Source organism: Lithobates pipiens, unplaced genomic scaffold (assembly GCF_037356315.1).
Source record: "Lithobates pipiens isolate NorthernLeopardFrog02 unplaced genomic scaffold, aLitPip1_a1.2 Scaffold_19, whole genome shotgun sequence".
NCBI classification, from domain to species: Eukaryota; Metazoa; Chordata; class Amphibia; order Anura; family Ranidae; genus Lithobates; species Lithobates pipiens.
Window position 1 is genome coordinate 550416377 of NW_027507764.1, and position 19294 is coordinate 550435670.

General features: G+C 43.0%; 1 protein-coding gene across 1 annotated transcript in view; it reads left to right on the forward strand.

Annotated features, from left to right (window-relative positions):
- Window positions 1-19294, forward strand: part of HAS2 (hyaluronan synthase 2) — a 40109-nt gene that overhangs the window by 10908 nt on the left and 9907 nt on the right. Inside the window, exon 2 of the mRNA XM_077493277.1 lies at window positions 10749-11375. Coding sequence (XP_077349403.1) covers window positions 10749-11375 — 627 coding nt within the window. The remainder of the gene's footprint in view (window positions 1-10748; window positions 11376-19294) is intronic.

The following is a 19294-nucleotide window of genomic DNA, read 5'->3' on the forward strand; positions in this document are numbered from 1 at the left end:
CACACGGTCGGACAAAGTTGGCGGAAAATCCGATTGTACATAACGTGATGTCGTTATTTCGTTACGACCGGACTACGTTCAGGCTAGTAGCCAATAGCTTTGGTCTAGGAATTTGATCTGAGCATGCGTGGCACTTTGTCCGTCGAAGTAGGCTACATATGATCGGAGTATGTCCGATCGGAGCATTTTGTCGGAAAATTTTACGAACAAGTTGGAAAACTTGGTCCGTCGGATACTCCAAAGGAAACAGTCCGATGGAGACCACACACAACCGGATTATCCGACAAACCGGTCTGATAGGACACATTCCGTCGGAATCTCCGACCGTGTGTACATGGGCTAAGTCTGAGTTTGACTTGAAAGCAGGAGAGTTGAGAAATATCATTGGCCTTAACCAAGATTTGACTCCAAGTCAAACTCATAGGTACATGGATATTGGTAAATACCGCAACCAGTGAATCCCTACTCATCACTGAAGTAAAATGGAAGAGCAGTCTTTGGGACCATCTCTACGAACAGTCCTTATCCGATGTCTAGGAGTGCAGTCTCTCTTCCCCCACTCTCATGCCCTTCAAAATCCAACAGCAGTGTGTGTTTTAGATAAATGACCCAAAATTTAATAGAAGAACAGTACCGAAAAAATTGACTTTGTAGTCACCAATTATAAAAAATGACCCAAAATGACTTATAGCGACTTTCTTGCTACATTATGTATTTATTTCTTTTTTTAACGCCATTAAAGAAATTCATACTTACCTATCTGCTGTCTGTGCCACTCAACTCTGCTGGATTAAAGACCCAAGCTTGCCGAGGAGTGCTCAGCATTGGACACTTATGGAATTGTCGGTTGCTTGCATTCCCCTTCTGTGCTAAGGCCTCCTATGACAGTCCCTATGCTGTAGTGTCGGTGAAAGGAACCACAGGGTACAACTAGTGGACCAGACATTGGACACACCCAGAAGCATGGGGGCAGCATAGTGACTTATTCATAGTTCCCAATTGTTCCTGATTTCGAGGGACTGTCCCTGATTTGGAGCAATGCACCTCTATCCCCCATTCCTCCTCATTTGTCCCTCATTTTGGTCTGATCAATATAATTGTATATAAAATCAACTGAGATGACTCCTGAGACTACTGCCTATAACTGACTGCCCTGCCATGGTTCTGGGACCTTCTATAATGTCCTATCTGGGTCAACTAATGAGCGTAAGCACACATGTACAGGGAAGTACTTATTTCCACAAAAGGGACCTATCTTCATCTGTTTGGAACTTATTTTCACCACTGAGGGTTAATGTGTCTCAAGATAACACTTTCCATCCCTCTTGCTATCTCACCTAACAGTTATGCAAAGAGGCTGCTGTAAGAGCTTTATTTCACCTTATCCACAATCAAGCTCCATAGAAATCCCCAGATAGCAACTGTGCAAAAATCTACAAGAAGTTAATGGAATCCCCTTCGTTCACTAGCATGGACCCAGAAAGGGTTGATAGTTAGCTGTCAGCTATGCAGCATCATTGGTTGCTAAGACATTGTTGGCTACACAACCTCTTTGGTTGCTAAGACATTGTTGACTACACAGTTCCACTGGTTGCTAGGACACTGCCAGCTACACAGCATCACTGGTTGCTGGGATGTTGTTGGCTACACAATGTCACTAGTTACTAGGATTCTTCTTTGACTACACAGTCCCACTGGTTGCTAGGACACTGCCAACTACACAGTATCAGTGGTTGCTAGTACGCTGTTGGCTACACAATATCACTAGTTGCTAGGATGCTGTTGGTTACACAGCAGCACAAGTTGCTAGGATGTTGTTGGCGACACGTTACTGGCTGATAGGATATTGCTGGCTACACAACATGACAGGTTGCTAGGACGTTGTTGCTATGCAGCATCACAAGGTTGATAGGATGTTGTTTGCTACACGGTACAATTGGCTGATAGGATGTTGTTGGCTACACAGTATCACTGGTTTCTAGAACATTTTTGACAACACAGCCGACAGTGTCCTGGCAAACAGTGATGCTATGCACCCCCATGTCTCCATGTGAAAAATTCACATAGCTGTTTCCAGCAGAGACATGAACATGTTGCAGGGATCAACATTTGTTGCACAGAGACACAACACAATCCTAAACTTTGTCTGAAACTTGAAAGGTAAAGGCAATTTCTGAATTTCTGCAATGCTTTTTGTGCTCCACCATTACTGGCCTCAAAAGTGACGAAGGTGTGTTGGCGGTGCGTGACGCTCTGTTTTCCTGCCTACAGCTGTGCCAGGCAAATAGGAAAGCAGACACAGAACAAATACAGACTTTTCAGCCTAGTGTTTTCATTATATTAGGGCATTGTACACTAATTGGAAAACGTGGCTGGCCTAATGATCACAATCTGGTCCATTTACTATGTATGAAATAATGTGCTACCAAAAAGCAGTCAATTAACATTTTACAAATAGTCCATGTGGAATGTTTTTCAAACAAAGCATGTACGGGATGATTATTAGACTGACTCCAACACAGAAATAATTGCTGAAAATTATTTTATGAATTGGAGTATGACTAACACTTTAAAACCTTCAGTCATTCAATGTTGGTGGTAATATCATAAGAGCATTCCTTCACTGGAACTATCTATAGCTAGTGAACGTGCCATAAGATAAATATGGGGGGCTGCCATTACTTATCTCATTCTGAAAATGCTTCTTTTTTGGCTGTTATGCTGATCCTCTGGATTTAGTTTTTTTCTAAATCACTTACCTGGAGCAAGTACACAGATCAGACAGTTAGAGGAAAGTAAGAAATCCATATTTGCATGTTTGTTCTAGGTCAGCCTTTCTCAACCTTTTTACCCTAGAGGAACCCTTGAAATAATTTTCTGGGCCCAGGGAACCCCTGTTAGGATTAGTTCATTGGGGAAAATGCTGCAGATTGATGGTGATATAGCCAACGCTCAAGGAACCCCTAGCAACCTCTGGAGGAACCCTAGGGTTCCACAGAACCCTGGTTGAGAATGGTTGTTCTAGGTTATAGGCTTAAAGCCATTCTAAGGCTAAAATGCAACTGTGATTAAAGAAGATAGTTAATATCTCTTTCGCTGCCCGTACCACTGCAGTACAGAGAAGTTGCTGCGCCAAGACTCTTAAGAAACCAACACTTTAGGGAGTTTTGATCGCCTGATCCCCCACTGTGCCCAGTGTTGCCTCCCGCCAACTCCTATGTCACTTAAAGTAAAACTAAAGAGGTGAATACTTACCTGTCTAACCATCCCTCACCAGCGCCAGCATCTTCTTCTGAGTGTCGGTCTTCAGACATCTTCATTGGCTAGCGGGGGATGACGTCACTCCTGTGCGAGTGCAGAAGCTAGTCATCTCAACACTCAGAGACTGCACCAGCACTCTAAACTAAATTGTGTGTGTGCAGCTCAGTTTACAGTGCAAGAGAAGACAGTGAGCAGGCAGGTAGGGGCATTTAATGCAGAATAGACAGTGCTTCTGGGCCCAATGCCAAGTGACTGCCTTGCCACATTTAGTAAATACAGAGGGTCACTCACTTGGCATGGGCATCATTCAAAGTATAATTTGCATTTTCTTAATGAATGCAAATCAATCTCTGATTGGATGAGGTAGCGATTGTGACATCACTGCCCCACCTCACAAGAGCTTCTACGGTGATCCCCCAGGTATGGCACGTACATGCTTACATTGGTCCAAGCTGTACTGGAACTATGTTAAAAATGCCATGCCTAACAGCGGCCCTAAGATCCATGTTTGAAATGTCTAAGAAGAGCAACCAAAATTCTAGAAATCCAAATAATTGTAATATTAGTGTTTGCTCATTACAAGACAACATGGTGCAGCCATCATGTTTTGGGGGTTTAGACGCTCTTCCTTCATTAGGCTTATAAATGCTGTAACTGGACCCAATGGGGTGCTTTTAGTAGTTGTTTGCATAACAAAGAGCAGTATTGGCAGTATACTCCTCTGGAATGCAACTTGCTAATACTGACAATACTTCTCTTTGTTATGCAAACAAGCACTCCCATTGAGGCCAATTATAGCATTTATAAGCCTGATGAAGGAGGAGTGTCTGGAGCCCTGAAACACGTTGGCTGCTCCATGTTGTTTTGTTATGAGCAAACACTAAGATTAAAAGATTGTGGACTCCCTTTTTTCAAAATAAATAAATAAATACTCCTAGATACTTGGTCTGGCAATCTCATTAGACTTTTTACACATAGATTTTAATTTCTGTCTGTCACCCAACTAGTGAGATTTTTCTTCACTTACTATAAAGCCTCTACAAGAAATGGGGAGAAGACAGAAAGGCATAGATAAGAGAAAAAATAAAACACAGTGAAGAGTTCTAACCCTTTCCCACACTTCAAAAGTAATGTTTTGTGTGGGTCTTTGTTGTAAAGATTTCCCCTTCTGTCCTGACAGGAAGTAAGGAAAAATCACCTCAACAGAGACACCAATGGCAGTAAAATCCACAACAGAAGCCCTAAGCCTTCTCTTCTCTTTTCAAATGAAGTATTTGTAAAGTTTTTCTGGACTTTAACATATGTAGGCCAGAAGGCCCGAAAGACAGCTGAGTAAACATACATTTAGAAAGGGTAACAATGGCAGCCATGTCTCCCTCATGACAGGGCTACTTTAATGTAGAGCTAAAGGCAAAACATTTTTGTTTTCATTTTGGATATAGTAAGGGAGAGTTATAACCTCTGTCAGTTGTTTTGTTTGCCATCTGTGTGCAATTATGGGAAATGTCCTTTTATTTCCTGTTCCATAACCACAACAGGAAGTGAGAGGAAATCCCTCCAAAGTGAGAGAATCCCTGTTTGTTAGCAGAGTCACCAGAACTAGTGTCCCAATTTCAATATGCCCCCCTCTATTCCTGATCTGGAAACATTCCAGAAAAACATTCCATATTTACTTCCATTTTCACTCTCAGTGATAATGGTCGCCATGAGTAAATCTTCCAAATGGGGGCAAAGGCAATGAAGAAAGGTGTTAAATTCCCTCTCTGCTTTGTCCAAAACTAAAAAAGGTTTTGCCTTTCATTATATATTAAAGTTAAAACATCACAGAAGGGGTAGTTAGGAGGACTAATTTACCCTAATGCATCACACTTCCTGTCAGCCATTTTGGAAACCATGGAAACCAGCAGACTAACTCATAGCGTGCTCAGTTTACCATCTGTGTTTGCTTATTTTTTTTCTTCAGGAAACATAGTATGACTAGTCAGTGTGTTTTCTAATCAAAGTCACCAGCCCCAGAGTTAATTGCATTATATTAGCTCATTTACCGCAGCCTTTGATGAACAGCCCCTATATTACTTTCACCCGCCGATAAACAACAACCATGACTTTGATATACATTGAGTACTTTCCAAAACTGTGGACTCACTTGTTGCTTTTTTTTCTGCCCCTTTAAATGTACCCTGAAAGGTGATTCTGTCACATTCGGTGAAAGTACCGACTTTTGTGCTATTAAAAATAACATGTGCTATTTGAGGTAAATTCACAACATTCCAGCACCACAGAGAGGCCTTTAAATATCCTGGCGTTCAGCCTCGCAGCATAATGAAGTGCACGCCGGCTCTTCGATAGAGAGGCCGAGCTTCCATACCACCGAGCCTAGGAATGTGCAATGTGTTTTTGAAACGTTGGTAAAGAAAACCTGTCATGAGAGAAACGTGCCATTTCTTTTGAAAATCTTAGTTTCCGAGCCCTCTAGATTAAATAGCCAGTCAGTGACATGGAACACATATGCAAATAAGGACTTCTGACTTTTTCCTGACTTTCCTGCATACTTATTCCAGTCAGTGAATCAAGAAGCATAGGAGAGGCTCAGCATCAGTGGCGTTGCTAGGGCGTGGCTTTTGGGGCTATAGCCCCGAATCTGGGGCCCATAGCCCGAGTGTGTGCAGAGGTCCCCAAGGGAAGGGGAGACTCAGTCGGGACCCTGATTTTAAGGGGGAGGCTCTCTGAGGACCCTGATGTAAGTGGGCAGCTCTCTGAGGACCCTGATGTAAGTGGGGGCTTTCTGGGGACCCTGATGTAAGTGGGGGCTCTCTGGGGACCCTGATGTAAGTGGAGGGGCTCTCTGGGGACCCTGATGTAAGTGGGGGGGTCTCTGGGGATATATACACACATGTATATTACATGTGTATGCCCACCCAAGTGTATGACTTTCTTTACTACGCTACTATGGGCTCTAGCCCCAGATCTTTTGTAGACCTACCAATGCCCCCTATTGCATTAGGGTGTGCACCACAAATCTCAAACACACACTGCAGTCTCAGCGGCACGGGACAGTGAATGAATGGGAAGTGCTATGTGTTGAACGACTTCCCGTTCATTCACAAACTGAAGCCTAGTAAACATATTTTACTATGCTTCAGTTATAAATGGACACAGTGAGTGAGTATGTTCACTGTGATCATTTAGAAAAGAAAGGGGCCAGTAAATGACATATTGACTAGCCCTTTTCTCCACTCTCCATCCTGAAACATCCCCTGCAGCATCCGAGGGAAGAGCAGGGAAGCCAGCAGCACTGCGGGGGTGGGAGGGCCAACATGGAGGGAAGACTAGGCAGTAGGGGAAGTCGGCACTGCATAGAGGGATTAGGGTGTGCCTGGGCACACCCGACCACACCCTTCCTGCTTCATGCACCCCCCTAGTGATGGCTTGGTAAAGAATAACTAAACCTAAGAACAAAAATCCAATACATTCTCCATTATACAGTCCTTAGATGTGGTGGCTGCACTAGTTTCAGTATATACAGAAAATACCTGTTGATCATGCCAGAAATACTGTGTCCTTATCACTTGCTGTGAATTGCAGAGAAGAAAATCGTCTTTCCTAGCTATCTTCTGCAAACGAGCAATTGTCTGGTCCCCCATGTAATGGAGATGAAGATATATGGGCATGTTTGTAGTGCATATCAGAAGAGCAGGCTAGAGTAACAACCTTGGCTCCCTCCATAGATACAGTGGAGGAGTGATGTTGCCACCTGGAGACAGGAAGTAAGTTATTTGAATTATCAGGGGGAAAATAATACAAAAGTCAATAGAAAGAAGGTAATCAAATGCAGCCACCACACCAAGGACAAGTAGGTGACAATATATTACATTTTTAGCTTTGGGTATAAATACACTTTAACCCATTTTCCCTCCCTACTGGGCCTATTGTACATTCTCAGGGGTAGTTTCAAAACCCTAATTCCAGCTTTTTGGCTCCATGCTCCCTGAGCTAATGGAAGCTTTGAGCTTTGACGCACCAATATCTAACAAAAAAAGTTGATATATAAAGCAGCAGTGTCATCTAACCACAGACATACCACTACTTTTTTTTTTAATTCTCTGGCACATATAAAGCATAGCATTGTATATTACAAATCTGATTCCTGTTTTGCTTGCTCAGGCATCTAAAGCAAGCAAACCCTCACTGATGCTAATAAATCAATTACATGAAAGGGAAACACATCCCGTGACTTTGAATGGAGATGTAACAAGGATCTCCTATCCTGAAGTGTCCTTTGCCACTGTAGTCAGAAAACTCTTCCAAGGATGCCACAGGCTCAAAACCATTCTACGCATGGTTTAAAGCAGGGGTTTCAAACCGATGACCCTCCAGCTGTTGCAAAACTACAAGTCCCATCATGTCTCTGCCTGTGGGAGTCATGCTTATAACTGTCAGCCTTGTAAAGCCTCATGGGACTTGTAGTTTTGCAACAGCTGGAGGGCTGTCAGTTTGAGACCCCTGATTTAAACAAAACACAAAGGGGTGGAGCATGCAAAATCTGGTGCAGCTCCGGATAGAAACCAATCAGATTTCAGGTTTTATTGTCAAAGCTTAATTTTAAGCTTTAATTTTAGGGTCCTTCCGCACCATATACATAACCATATCAGGTCTAGTGTAAAAGGGACTCTATGTAGCAAGTTTTTAGTGATCAATGAAGTGTACCCCAAGGTGTGTCTTTGATACATTATATAGAAAATATTGAAAATGACCAGATTTAGGCAGGCACTGCAAAACCTCCCATTTTATAGCCAGCAAATAGCACAATTTTGGAATATCTAACAGTGGACTTTTGTGGAGAATAGTCCATGGCTGCTTTCACACAGCTCCACTGCAAAAATGTGGTAAATACGCATATACGTTTTTGCTGTGTTTCCAGTGCGTTTTCTGGTTGCTTGATATCAGCATGCACCTGTGAAACATTAAAAAAACGCACAATAAAATGAAACTGCGGGTAAATTTTTGTGCGTTTTCAATGCATTTAAATTGGTAGATGTGTTTTTGGTGTGGCTTTAAACATGCACCAAAAATGCAGCAAGCAGGACTTTTAAAACCACAACTGACTCTGTGAAGAGTTCCATAGGAGTTAAAGGAATGAACTTTTTATGGATTTTTCTTTTACGTTTTTTCAACTGAAAAACTGTGTAGGGCCTCAAAAGTTGATTTTTTTATTTGGGAATTGCTGTTAGCTGAAACATTATACTAAGACGATCAGCCTTCGTTCTTCTTCAACTTCTCCTAGCAGTCTGAGAAAAGTTGATCCTACTGTGTAGACTGTAACATTTTAAGTCGGGCTGTGTTTGTACTGTTTTAGACAGCACAGGAAAAGCAACATTTGCTGTTGCATGATGTAAGAGGGTGTTGTTCCAAGAGGCGGCTGAAGCCAAGGCATGATGTGAGATGAGCCTAATCAGAGCAAGCTCCGCTGGCTGATAAAATACAAAGGGAAGAAAGGCCAGCAGCAAGCTTATCATGCTGTTCCCAGGACCCAAATCTATTCCCTGAATAAAAACGAGCTACCACCTAAGCTTATAATCTGGGTTGTCCTGGGGTTCTGGAGGAGGCTGGAAAAATTGACTAAAAGCATCTGTGCCATTAAATCAGATCCTACTTAACCTCTGTACGCAGGGGCTCCACCCAACATACCTAGTTTTAAAAAAACAAAAAGGGACATCTAAACAGAGCATTATACTCATCATTGTGGAGTTAACTTTACAATTAGAGCTCCGGGAAAGACACAAATCGCCCCTTGTAGTGGAGCTGCCCCCACACTGCGTTGGTTAAATGCTTGTTTAGGGTACTGGAAAAAGAACTTTTATATATTTGATTCCCTGCTCATGCAGGCTCCTTTCATTCTGCTAGACAAGTCTCCACAGCCGCTTCTCCTCTATGGCCTTGCACTGGATGGGAGGACGCCAAGGAACATTCTCTGCCAGAGCATAGAGGAGAAGGGTAGTGTGCCAACTGCAAGGGCAGTGGGGGAACAGGTAAAAAAAAAGTGACCTAAACATGCACCTAACCCTTTGAAGGAAGTTTTTTTATTCCATAGAGATAGGTTCTAAAGAGGACCTAGTATCTGTTTGTTCATGCAACATGTCAGGTAAAGCAAAACACTTCCAGGTATTACTAAGTATCGCAGAGATCACAGTACGCAATAATCATGCCATTATCTACTTTTCCCCAAGAGGAGAGAGACAATTTTGTGTAGACATCACCCAGGGTTAGAATCCATGTCCTGCACTGAGATGTTGGCTCAGAGATGCTACAATCATGTAAATCTTTGTGTCTTGTAGTCCTTGGCTGTGTTCACAAATGTCTGATACAGATCAGTCTCTTTTGCCACCATTTGCCTTCTGACTTGTACAAAGTTGCAATATTGCATTCTAAATACTTCCTCTTGCTTGCATCAGACTGCTAACATCATCTCAGCCTAGGCCAAGGAAATGGACTGGAGCTTTAGGAAGGGTTTTTAACAACAAACTTCCCACAGGCCACCAATGTAAGGTGCCTTCTGTCCACTGGGGCTTACTCAGACCTGAAAATTATTTCAAAGGTTCCTCAGGGTTAAAAAAGCTGCTTTAGGCCTTCATATGCAGGCTGCTTATTTATTTATATATCTGTATTTATATAATACCCCACACTTTACATATTGTACATTCATATTGGTCACTGCCCCCAAGGAGCTTACCATCTAATATCCCTGTCTTACATGTATGCCTATTAGAACCACTCACAACCAGGGTTCTGTGGGACCCTAAGGTTCCACCAGCTATTGCTCGGTGTTACTTGAGCTTGACACCAATAATCCTTTTAGATGCCTGTATGAGTGGAATTCTGACCAACACTAAGGGGGTTCAAACCTCCTACTTATCACCACTGCAATTAGCATTTTTCCTATTAACCCCTGACGAGTTGGTTTTAGTAAGGTTCCTGTGAGTTATGAAAACTATTTTAGGGGTTCCTCTGGAGTAAAAAGGTTGATAAAGACTGTATTAGAATGTCCTTAGAGTATGTAAGGAAACTGGAGTAAAACCCAACAAACAGGGAGAAAATGTAAACTCCATGCAGGTAGCCCTGGTTGGGATTTAAACCATTTAATTTAAAATACTTCTACTATATATCTTCCCACACTCCCCCGCATAGCAGAAATTAAATTGGAGATGAATTAGAGACTTATGAAAACTCTTGGTTTATGAATTGGATGTGGAAATGTGCTGGTAGTGTAAGGGATAGCATCATTCACACCAGAAACCTTTGGCAGAGCTAAGTCCGGGGAGAATCTACTGGTCACGTTGGAGTCTATTGACCAAAACACAGTTATTCTTCCAAGACAGTGGCACCAAGGGAAAATTGGCTCATCGTTTTGGCTACCTACAAACATATGATCCCATCATTTTTTTTCCCCAAACATGTAATTAACGTATTTTGTGTCTCTTTTGTTGCAGATGCATTGTGAACGATTTATTTGCATCTTAAGAATAATTGGAACAACCCTCTTCGGAGTGTCCCTCCTACTAGGAATTACGGCTGCTTATATCGTAGGGTATCAGTTTATCCAAACGGACAATTACTACTTCTCTTTTGGACTGTACGGTGCAATCTTAGCCCTCCACCTCCTCATCCAAAGCCTCTTTGCTTACTTAGAGCACAGAAAAATGAAGCGTTCCCTGGAGACCCCTATAAAACTGAACAAGTCCGTCGCCCTTTGTATTGCTGCATATCAAGAGGATCCTGACTACTTACGAAAATGTTTACTCTCCGTCAAACGGTTGACCTACCCCGGGATGAAAATCATCATGGTCATCGACGGCAACTCCGATGACGACATCTACATGATGGACACCTTTCGTGAAATCATGGGCAACGAACTAAGTGCCACTTACATCTGGAAAAATAACTTCCACGAAAAGGACCCCGGGGAGACCGAGCAATCGCACAAAGAGAGCATGCAACACGTGACTCAGTTGGTGCTCAGCAACCGATACATTTGCATCATGCAGAAGTGGGGTGGGAAGAGAGAAGTGATGTACACGGCATTCAATGCACTGGGGAGAAGCGTGGATTATGTGCAGGTAGGTCATAAGTTGCTGCATGTTCAGACAGAAGGGCCTTTGTACAAGGCCAGCAGAAAGTTACAGGATACAGCAGGCTCTTTTGAACATAGTGGCCCATTCACGATGTTTAAAACACTCTGCTACATGAAAGTGTTTTTTTTTATTAACCTTGTACAAACTGTAAACTGTATTGAAAGTGCATAACGTCACTCTTGAGAAGTGAAGGGTCCCAAATCTAGCCTTAGACCCCCCCCCCCCATTCCCCAACACTCACATATGTTCCTAGAAAGGCGCGACCCTTCAAGGCGACGGGAAAATGAAACTCATTCATCGAATGCCAAAACAACACACACATACACTGTCAGCTGTAACTTGTTTAGGTTAAAATAATACATGCAATGGGCGGTACAGTACATTAACATTCTGAAAGTAAGAAGCCTGCAGCTTGTTTGCCTAGCACTTAGCTATACACAACTTTTAAACTGAACTTCGGCCTTATGTTTAGTCTTGTACAGTTATACAGATTCCTCTCCTTTGCTGAAATGTCTTACTCTGATGTCACTGCACACTGTGAGCTTCTCACAATGTGCATTAAAAGCTGCAGCAAGATAGAGCCGGAATTTTTTCCTGGTACCATCTAAGCCTTTCCTCTCCAGCTTTACTGTTCTCAGGCCACCTCTTTCATTCATTGGATTGCAGTTGTTTCAATCATGGAGGCTCAGCATCACATAACCTAGGAATGGCCTCTTCTCCAGACTGATATCAGGTGTGTTTTTTTTACCTCCCCAACTGCAAATGTAAATAAGGCCTTGATCTTGTGATTATCATTAATGTTTATTACATTATAGTGAATTTAAACCAATAACCGCCCATGCTTAATCGCTTTAAAGCAAGCCTTCTTCAAGTTGACAACAAAAATTCAGTCATGGTGTATGACAAGATACTGTGAACTTCAACATAAATTACTGCAAATATGTATCTATATAGAGCAGTGGTCTCCAAACTGTGACCTGTGTGCCAGATGTGGACCTTGCCTTTATACGGCTCTTGGGGCACCATTCCTTCCAATGATACAAAGCACTATTTCTCCCACTGACACTAAAGCCTCATACACACGATCGGACTTTGTACAAACTTTCCGGTGGATTTTTGTACAAAGGGCGTCGGCCCTGAACTTGTATTGCATACACACGGCAGGAGTTTTTCAGCCAACTTTCACCAAATCATGTGGTTTTTCTGCTCTTTACTGCCACCTTTGGTCAACTTCTGTATTGTTGTCTGATCTTTTGTATTGGTTCTGAGCATGTGTGTTTGTCCTTTGTACAAAAGTCCTGTGGTTTTCTGTACACACTATCAGACTTTGCTCCATCGGACTTTTGTTGCCAGAAAGTTGGTCCGTTCGCACAGCCAACAAAAGTCCGATGAAAACCGAAAAAGTTTGTCCGATGGAGCGTACACATGGTCGGATGTTGCTCCAAAACAGCTAATTTGCATGTTTGTTTTCAAAAAATCTGATCGTGTGTATGGGCCTTAACAATGAAGCGCCATTCCTTCCACTAACACCAACAGTGGCACATAATTCCTCCCACTTCCACTGACACCAACAATGGGGCATAATTTCAATGATATGGTGCAGTTCCCCCCACTGATACCAACGATGGGGCACTATTCCTTCAATTGACACCAAATTCCTCCAATTTATCACCAATGATGTGGCACTATCTCTCCATCAAGAGTGCTATTTCTTCAACTAATGTCAATGTTGGGGTACTACTCCTCCTCCTACTGACTACTGCTATGCAATTTTCTTTCTCCCAAGAATGAGGCTTTGCTGCTTCCACTGACAATAGGGCATTTTCTACCTGCCAAGTAGTTCTGTGCAGCTAATGTAATCCAGGCACCCCTGCTAGACATCTCAACTAAGTCATGGACATCTACTGTAGCAGCCGCACATCTAAAGGAGAAGCAGCATAGTGATAAGGTGCGCTCTCTGTTAATTATGCCTTATATCAGGGGTCTCCAAACTTTCTAAAGAAGGGGCCAGTTTATTGGTTAGGTAGGATCAGGAGTGAGGGTCTCTTGATCTAAAGGGCTGAAACCATTAAGAGCACCAGCCCGATATATAGTTTAAAAAAAAAAAACTGAAAATTGTTCCCTATGGTTTAAGCCCTTTAGATCAAGAGACCCTCACTCCTGATCCTATCCAACCAATAAACTGGCCCTTTGTTTAGAGAGTTTGGAGACCCCTGATATAAGGCATAATTGACAGAGAGCTCACCTTATCACTATGCTGCTTCTCTTTTAGATGTGCTGCTGCTACAGTAGATGTCCATGACTTGGTTGAGATGACTAGCAGGGGTGCCTCGATCACATTAGGTGCACAGAAATACTTGGCAGGTAGCACAATTCACAGATATGTATTTCAGCTGTGTCTTTAGATGCTTTCCTAGAATTCAGAAGCACTGAAGATTAGGAAACACATTGCATACATGGATTTATTGTTTTTTCACCCAGGCAAAGCTGTGGTGCACCACCATCCTGCATACAAAATGCCTTCCCATTATCTAATGCCATTATAATGGGTTTGATTGTCACTTTTCTTGACTTGATCACTTAGTTCCCTTGGTCATTGCTGTCAGTTCTGTATCCTCACACCTTAATGACAGCTGCAAAATTTCCACTCAGATACCACTATCAGGAAAAATGTCAGAGGGGCTGAAGTGAGGGAAGGTCTATTCTAACAAATGGTTTTAGCTTAACATAACATAATGATTTAGCAGCAAAGTGACAAACCAATAAAACTGAGTAAACCCTTCTACCCCCTGTGATCACTCTGCTGGGGGTAAAAGGAAGTATTTTCTCTGTCTTCTCTCTCATTGATCAGACCGCGGCATGCATGACTTTGAGGGACAAGTAAATATAAAGTGGAATTAAACCTGGGGAAAAAATGGTCCCCGGGAGCTTTATGCCGTAACGTAGTAATATCCCAAAATAGCAAGCAATTGTGCTGCAAGTTTTAAAATGACTCGCTAAACTATTGCTAGACTTGCCAGGCGTTTTGCCGCGTACATGTGACTGGACTTTCCGGCAGAATAGGTCTGACGGAATCATTCCGTTGGATATTTCCCAATTGCGTGTGGGATAATCCGATAATTTTTCTTTAAAAAATTCAGATGGACCTAGAAATAGAACCTGTTTCAAATCTGTCCGAGGGACTCAATTCCTATCGGGAAAACCATTCGTCTGTATGCTGGTCCGATGGACCAGATACGACGCAAGGGCAGCTATTGGCTACTGGCTATTGAACTTCCTTTTCTAGTCCCATCGTACGTCATCACCTTCAAAATGAACGGACTTTCGAGCAGACTTTAGTCCGTTCGAGTGTGGGCAAGTCCGTTCGTTCAGAAGTCCGTCGCAACTCCGTCGGGAAGACCGTCGGACCTTTTCTGCCGGAAAGTCCGGTCGTGTGTATGCGGCATCAGTTGCACAATTGCAGCAAGTCTGCATTGCATGACTCCAAATCAACTTTTTTTTGCAAAATTTCTGCACGTCTGCTGCAAGTTTTGGTTCAGTAATGCTGTGTAATAGTCACCCCACCGCAGGGGTCACTGTGGCTTAATTTTCATGCTGTAGACTTGCAGAGCTCTTGCTATAGACTCACCACTGCAACTTTGCTCTAGCTAGAGACTTGCCATACAAATTTGCTACAAATTGAAAAGGTGTCAACTAGAACGTGTGCTTCAAGTGCTCTGCAAGTGTACAATTTGCCAGTGAAAATGTGCAGCAAGTTAACGGACGTACAGTTCAACACTGTCACAAATTTGTGACAAGTTATCCTTGCTTTTTTGGGATGCACAGCATAGCAGCACGTTATGGCAGACTTACCTGCCAATTGATCCCCTCCAGCACTTGGTTGTCAGCTCACTCTGCTGTCGCAGGTGCTTTCACCTTCTTCCTGTCTTCCTTCTGGGTTCAGATTCTTCAGACGCTTGATTGGCCATGCTGCAATGACATCACTCCTGGACGTGTGCACGGGAGTCATATTATGACGGGATAGAGGGGGGTGCCATAAATATACAATGAGCTGCATATGCACGGCTCATAATAGACATAATAGACTAACAGGGTTTCCTCTGTCATAACTGATTCTCACTGCTATTGTACACAGCATGCAACTCTGTGTACAATTTTGGCCTCCGCCAAGAAGAATGAACTTCCTTGCATGCGTAAGCGTTATATTATACAAGTCTGTCAAAATGGTTGAATATCAGAACCTGAAAGGAGACCGAATGAATGTCAGCAAGGGACTTCATGGCTGTAGTGGAGGTGAGTTTAGTTCCACTTTAAAGAGACCCTGTAAGGTCCCATCTAGCACCGAAGCCTCAGAAAGCATCTTGGCATTTGACACTTCCAGAAGTGTCAAATGTCCATGTCCACCACTGAGTGCTGGTTCCTTCTTCTGATCTTTACACCACTGCTTGGTCCTGTTGTCCTGTCTGGGTTGAAGGAAGGTACCACAGCACAAAACAGGAGAACAAAAGGGAATTGTACACTGAGCGACACATTTCAGTGTTGTTCAGCAACAACATTTCAGTGTTTATAACATTGCTGGTAGACAGGCAAGAACTTTTTTTTGAGAAGAGACAGAACCTCCTCTGCACTATAAACCTGCCTGACAGCAGTATTAAACCCAAAAACAAACATTTATTATATTGCTGCTTACCAATTCTTAGATGTGATGACTGCATTCATTTTCTTTCTTAAAGTGGTTGTATAGTCAAATTGGGAACTTTTACCTACAGGAAAGCCTAAAATAAGGCTTACTTGTAGGTAAAAAAAATATCTCCTAAACCTGTACGCAATGCGCCGCTGACTGCAGCGGCGCATGCGCACAGGGGTTTCCCGGCTTGAAGCCCGGCAGACGCCGGACCCTGCCGGAGAGAAATCTCCCACGCGCATGTGCGGGAGTGGCGATATTGCGGCTCCGGCCACTCACAGCGCCGGAGCCACGATACCCAGAAGAAACGCAGAGGGAACATGTCAGCTCCCTCGGCGTGGATCGGGACAGATGTTGGGGTCTCGTTCTAAGGTAAGTATTTCATAATGAGCTAGTATGCAGTGCATACCAACTCATTATGCCTTTTCCTTTGCAGGTGAGCAAAAAAAAATAAAAAATTCAGCGGGTATACAACCGCTTTAAGCTTTCTTCTGTTTTCATCTGGTGATCCAGCCAGTAAGTCTATTGTTTTTCAAAAGCGCAAGCTCTCTTGAAGTTACAGGGATGATACACTGACAGGTGTGCTTGCAAAAATCAGCTTTTATTTATTCAAATAAAACCTTTATCCCAAAAGGAACAAAGCTGTTTGCTGATTATGCTGTAAACTGATTATGGAGTCTGGCCTCAGTTTGTTATTGTATTTAAATTTGCTAGCACATCTTACACTCCCGTCCTTCCCAGATTAACAATGCCGCTGTCAGAAATGTGACCCCTGTGCTCCTTCGTCCAGAGTGGGGGCACTCTAATACAGGAGGTGTGTTAGTGGCCTGATCACCAGGGGGGAAACGAAAGAAACTTTAAAAAAAAGAAAAAAAAATGCACATCTTATGGTCGGTAAGCTGCAATATATTCAATTTTTGGTTTTAATACCACTTTAAACAAGAGTTTAGTTAAACTTTAAGTTCCCATGCTTCTACTAATATCCCATTTAAATTTTTACAAAAACATATTTTTTACTTTTATAACAAAGCTGCCTTTTCATTTCATAAGATCCTGAAGATGAAACACATGTCAGATTTAAGCCGCGTGTTCCTGACGTACATATGGTCTCCACACGTTCCTTCAGTTCTCATGCTGCACAACACCTGAAGGTTGGCAATGGTCTTTAATGTTAGCTGAGGTCAAGCCAGCCTAATCCTGTGAGTTTTAGGAGTTTACGCTGTCTCCAGGCATGCGTTAGGAAGGCAGTAGATTTGTAAGTGGAAACGTAGCTCGTTGGCAAGGTGAAACAAAGCAATGTTTTCTCCAGAGAAAGCCATTTAATTTTTCTACGATTCCCCGGATGGGTATCACCTTTCAGAACCATTTGACTGTCTCCTAGCTATGAGTCAGACAGGTCTCTTATCCCTCAGGACTCTCCGTAGGGAGGGTCTCCTCACCCCAGTACATCTGGTGAAAGTTGTTTCAGCGGTTGACGTTAAATATGTGAATTTTCTAATCCCTGAACAGTCTAGTGGCATTTTTCCAGGAAACTCAGTTCTCATTTTAAGGAAATCGTTTTTTTTTTCTATTCTATTATCCTTTGTGTTCTATTACTTTTTCTCAGGACAGCTGATCGACTTTTTAGTTATGTTTGAAGGATCATCTAAGCCAATATTAAAATGGGGTTTATGAAAAGGATCATTAAAATATCCATTTTCTTTGTACATATGTAAAGGTTTTTTATGGCTGTAGTGCTTACCCCCTAAGGAGCTACTGGATTTTTCAGCCTGTAGGTAAATTACAGCGTGGTGCTGTGGCAATATTTCACACAGACAGGTTTAGTAAAGAACTTGGAGTAACGGTTCACAACAGTACCTGGGGGAAGAATCCACTCAGCCGAGTACATTCACGTATTGCAGGAATGAGGATGAGGCGATGCTCTGCTGGACTGACAGCATCTGTAAAGAGAACAGAATACGGCCTGTCCGTCTCATGCCCAATTGGGAAGATGTCCAAAGGAATCACCGTTCCCATGATTTCCCTCCTTGTCAGGAACCTTTCCCTACTGCTAATACTGTCCCTGACAGCCAGGGTGCCTCTCCCTACACTGCCCACTCACATGAAGCGCTCCAAACCCAGGTGCCAGGACCTTAAATAGACCCAAGATGGCTGATGGACACACGGGGCGTCAGCAGCCAATTGTATAGTGCCCCAGGGAAACCATAGAGGAACTCTGTTACTCTTGACTCTTGAGTGCCACCTGTCATGGAGAAAGTAGACAGCACCTGCCTACAAGCACCTACTGGTGGCCTGGCATACAGCACATCCTAACCTGCCCACAGCGACAAAATTACTATTTTCCATTCTGTTAATCTTTACTTGCAGTTTGATTGGCTCAGTATCTAGCAGAGAGAATGACAGGGTTTACAGCAGTGGACTCCAAACTGTGGCCTGGGGGCAGGGTGTGGCCCTGTGCTTGTTTTTATGTGGCCTTTGGGGCACTATTTAATTCACTAACTCGAACGATGGGGCAGAATTCCTCCCAATTACACCAAAGAAGGGGCCCAATGTCTCCAACCATGTGACACAGTTCCTCTCAATGACACCAGTGATGGGACACAATTCCTACCAATGAAACCAATGATGGGGCATTGTTAATTCCAACTGATACTGGGACATTTTCTATTTTCTACTCCCAATGGCCACAGTCCAGCCTCCCTAAAGTCTGAAGGACAGCAAACCGGCCTTTTGTTTAGAAAGTTTGGAGAAGCTTGGTTTACAGAATACCTATAAATGCACTTCCCTACAAACAAAAAACTTCAGCCCCTCTAATGAGTGAATGTGCCTTTAGGCTGAGACGGGCAATGAACTAATTAAACTTGTCTGGAGGTGCTCCCCTTAGTAGCTATCTTCCTGTCTTCTTGGTCAGTTGTCTTCAAACTGCAGCCTGTGGGCCTTATGTGGCCCATTGCTTGCCTTCATCAGGCCCTTAGGGCGCTGATCCTCCCACTGACAAAGATGGAGAACTATTCATCCCATTGATGCCATAGATGGGGAACTATTCCCCCCACTAACACTTAGGATGGGGATTGTTCTTTCCACTTTTACCAATGATGGGGCACTATTCTTCCCAGTGACACCAATGATAAGGCACCATTCCTCCAACTGAACCCAATGATGAAGATTATTCTTCCCACTAAACCAATACCTCCTACTGCCCACAGGCATTATATAATTA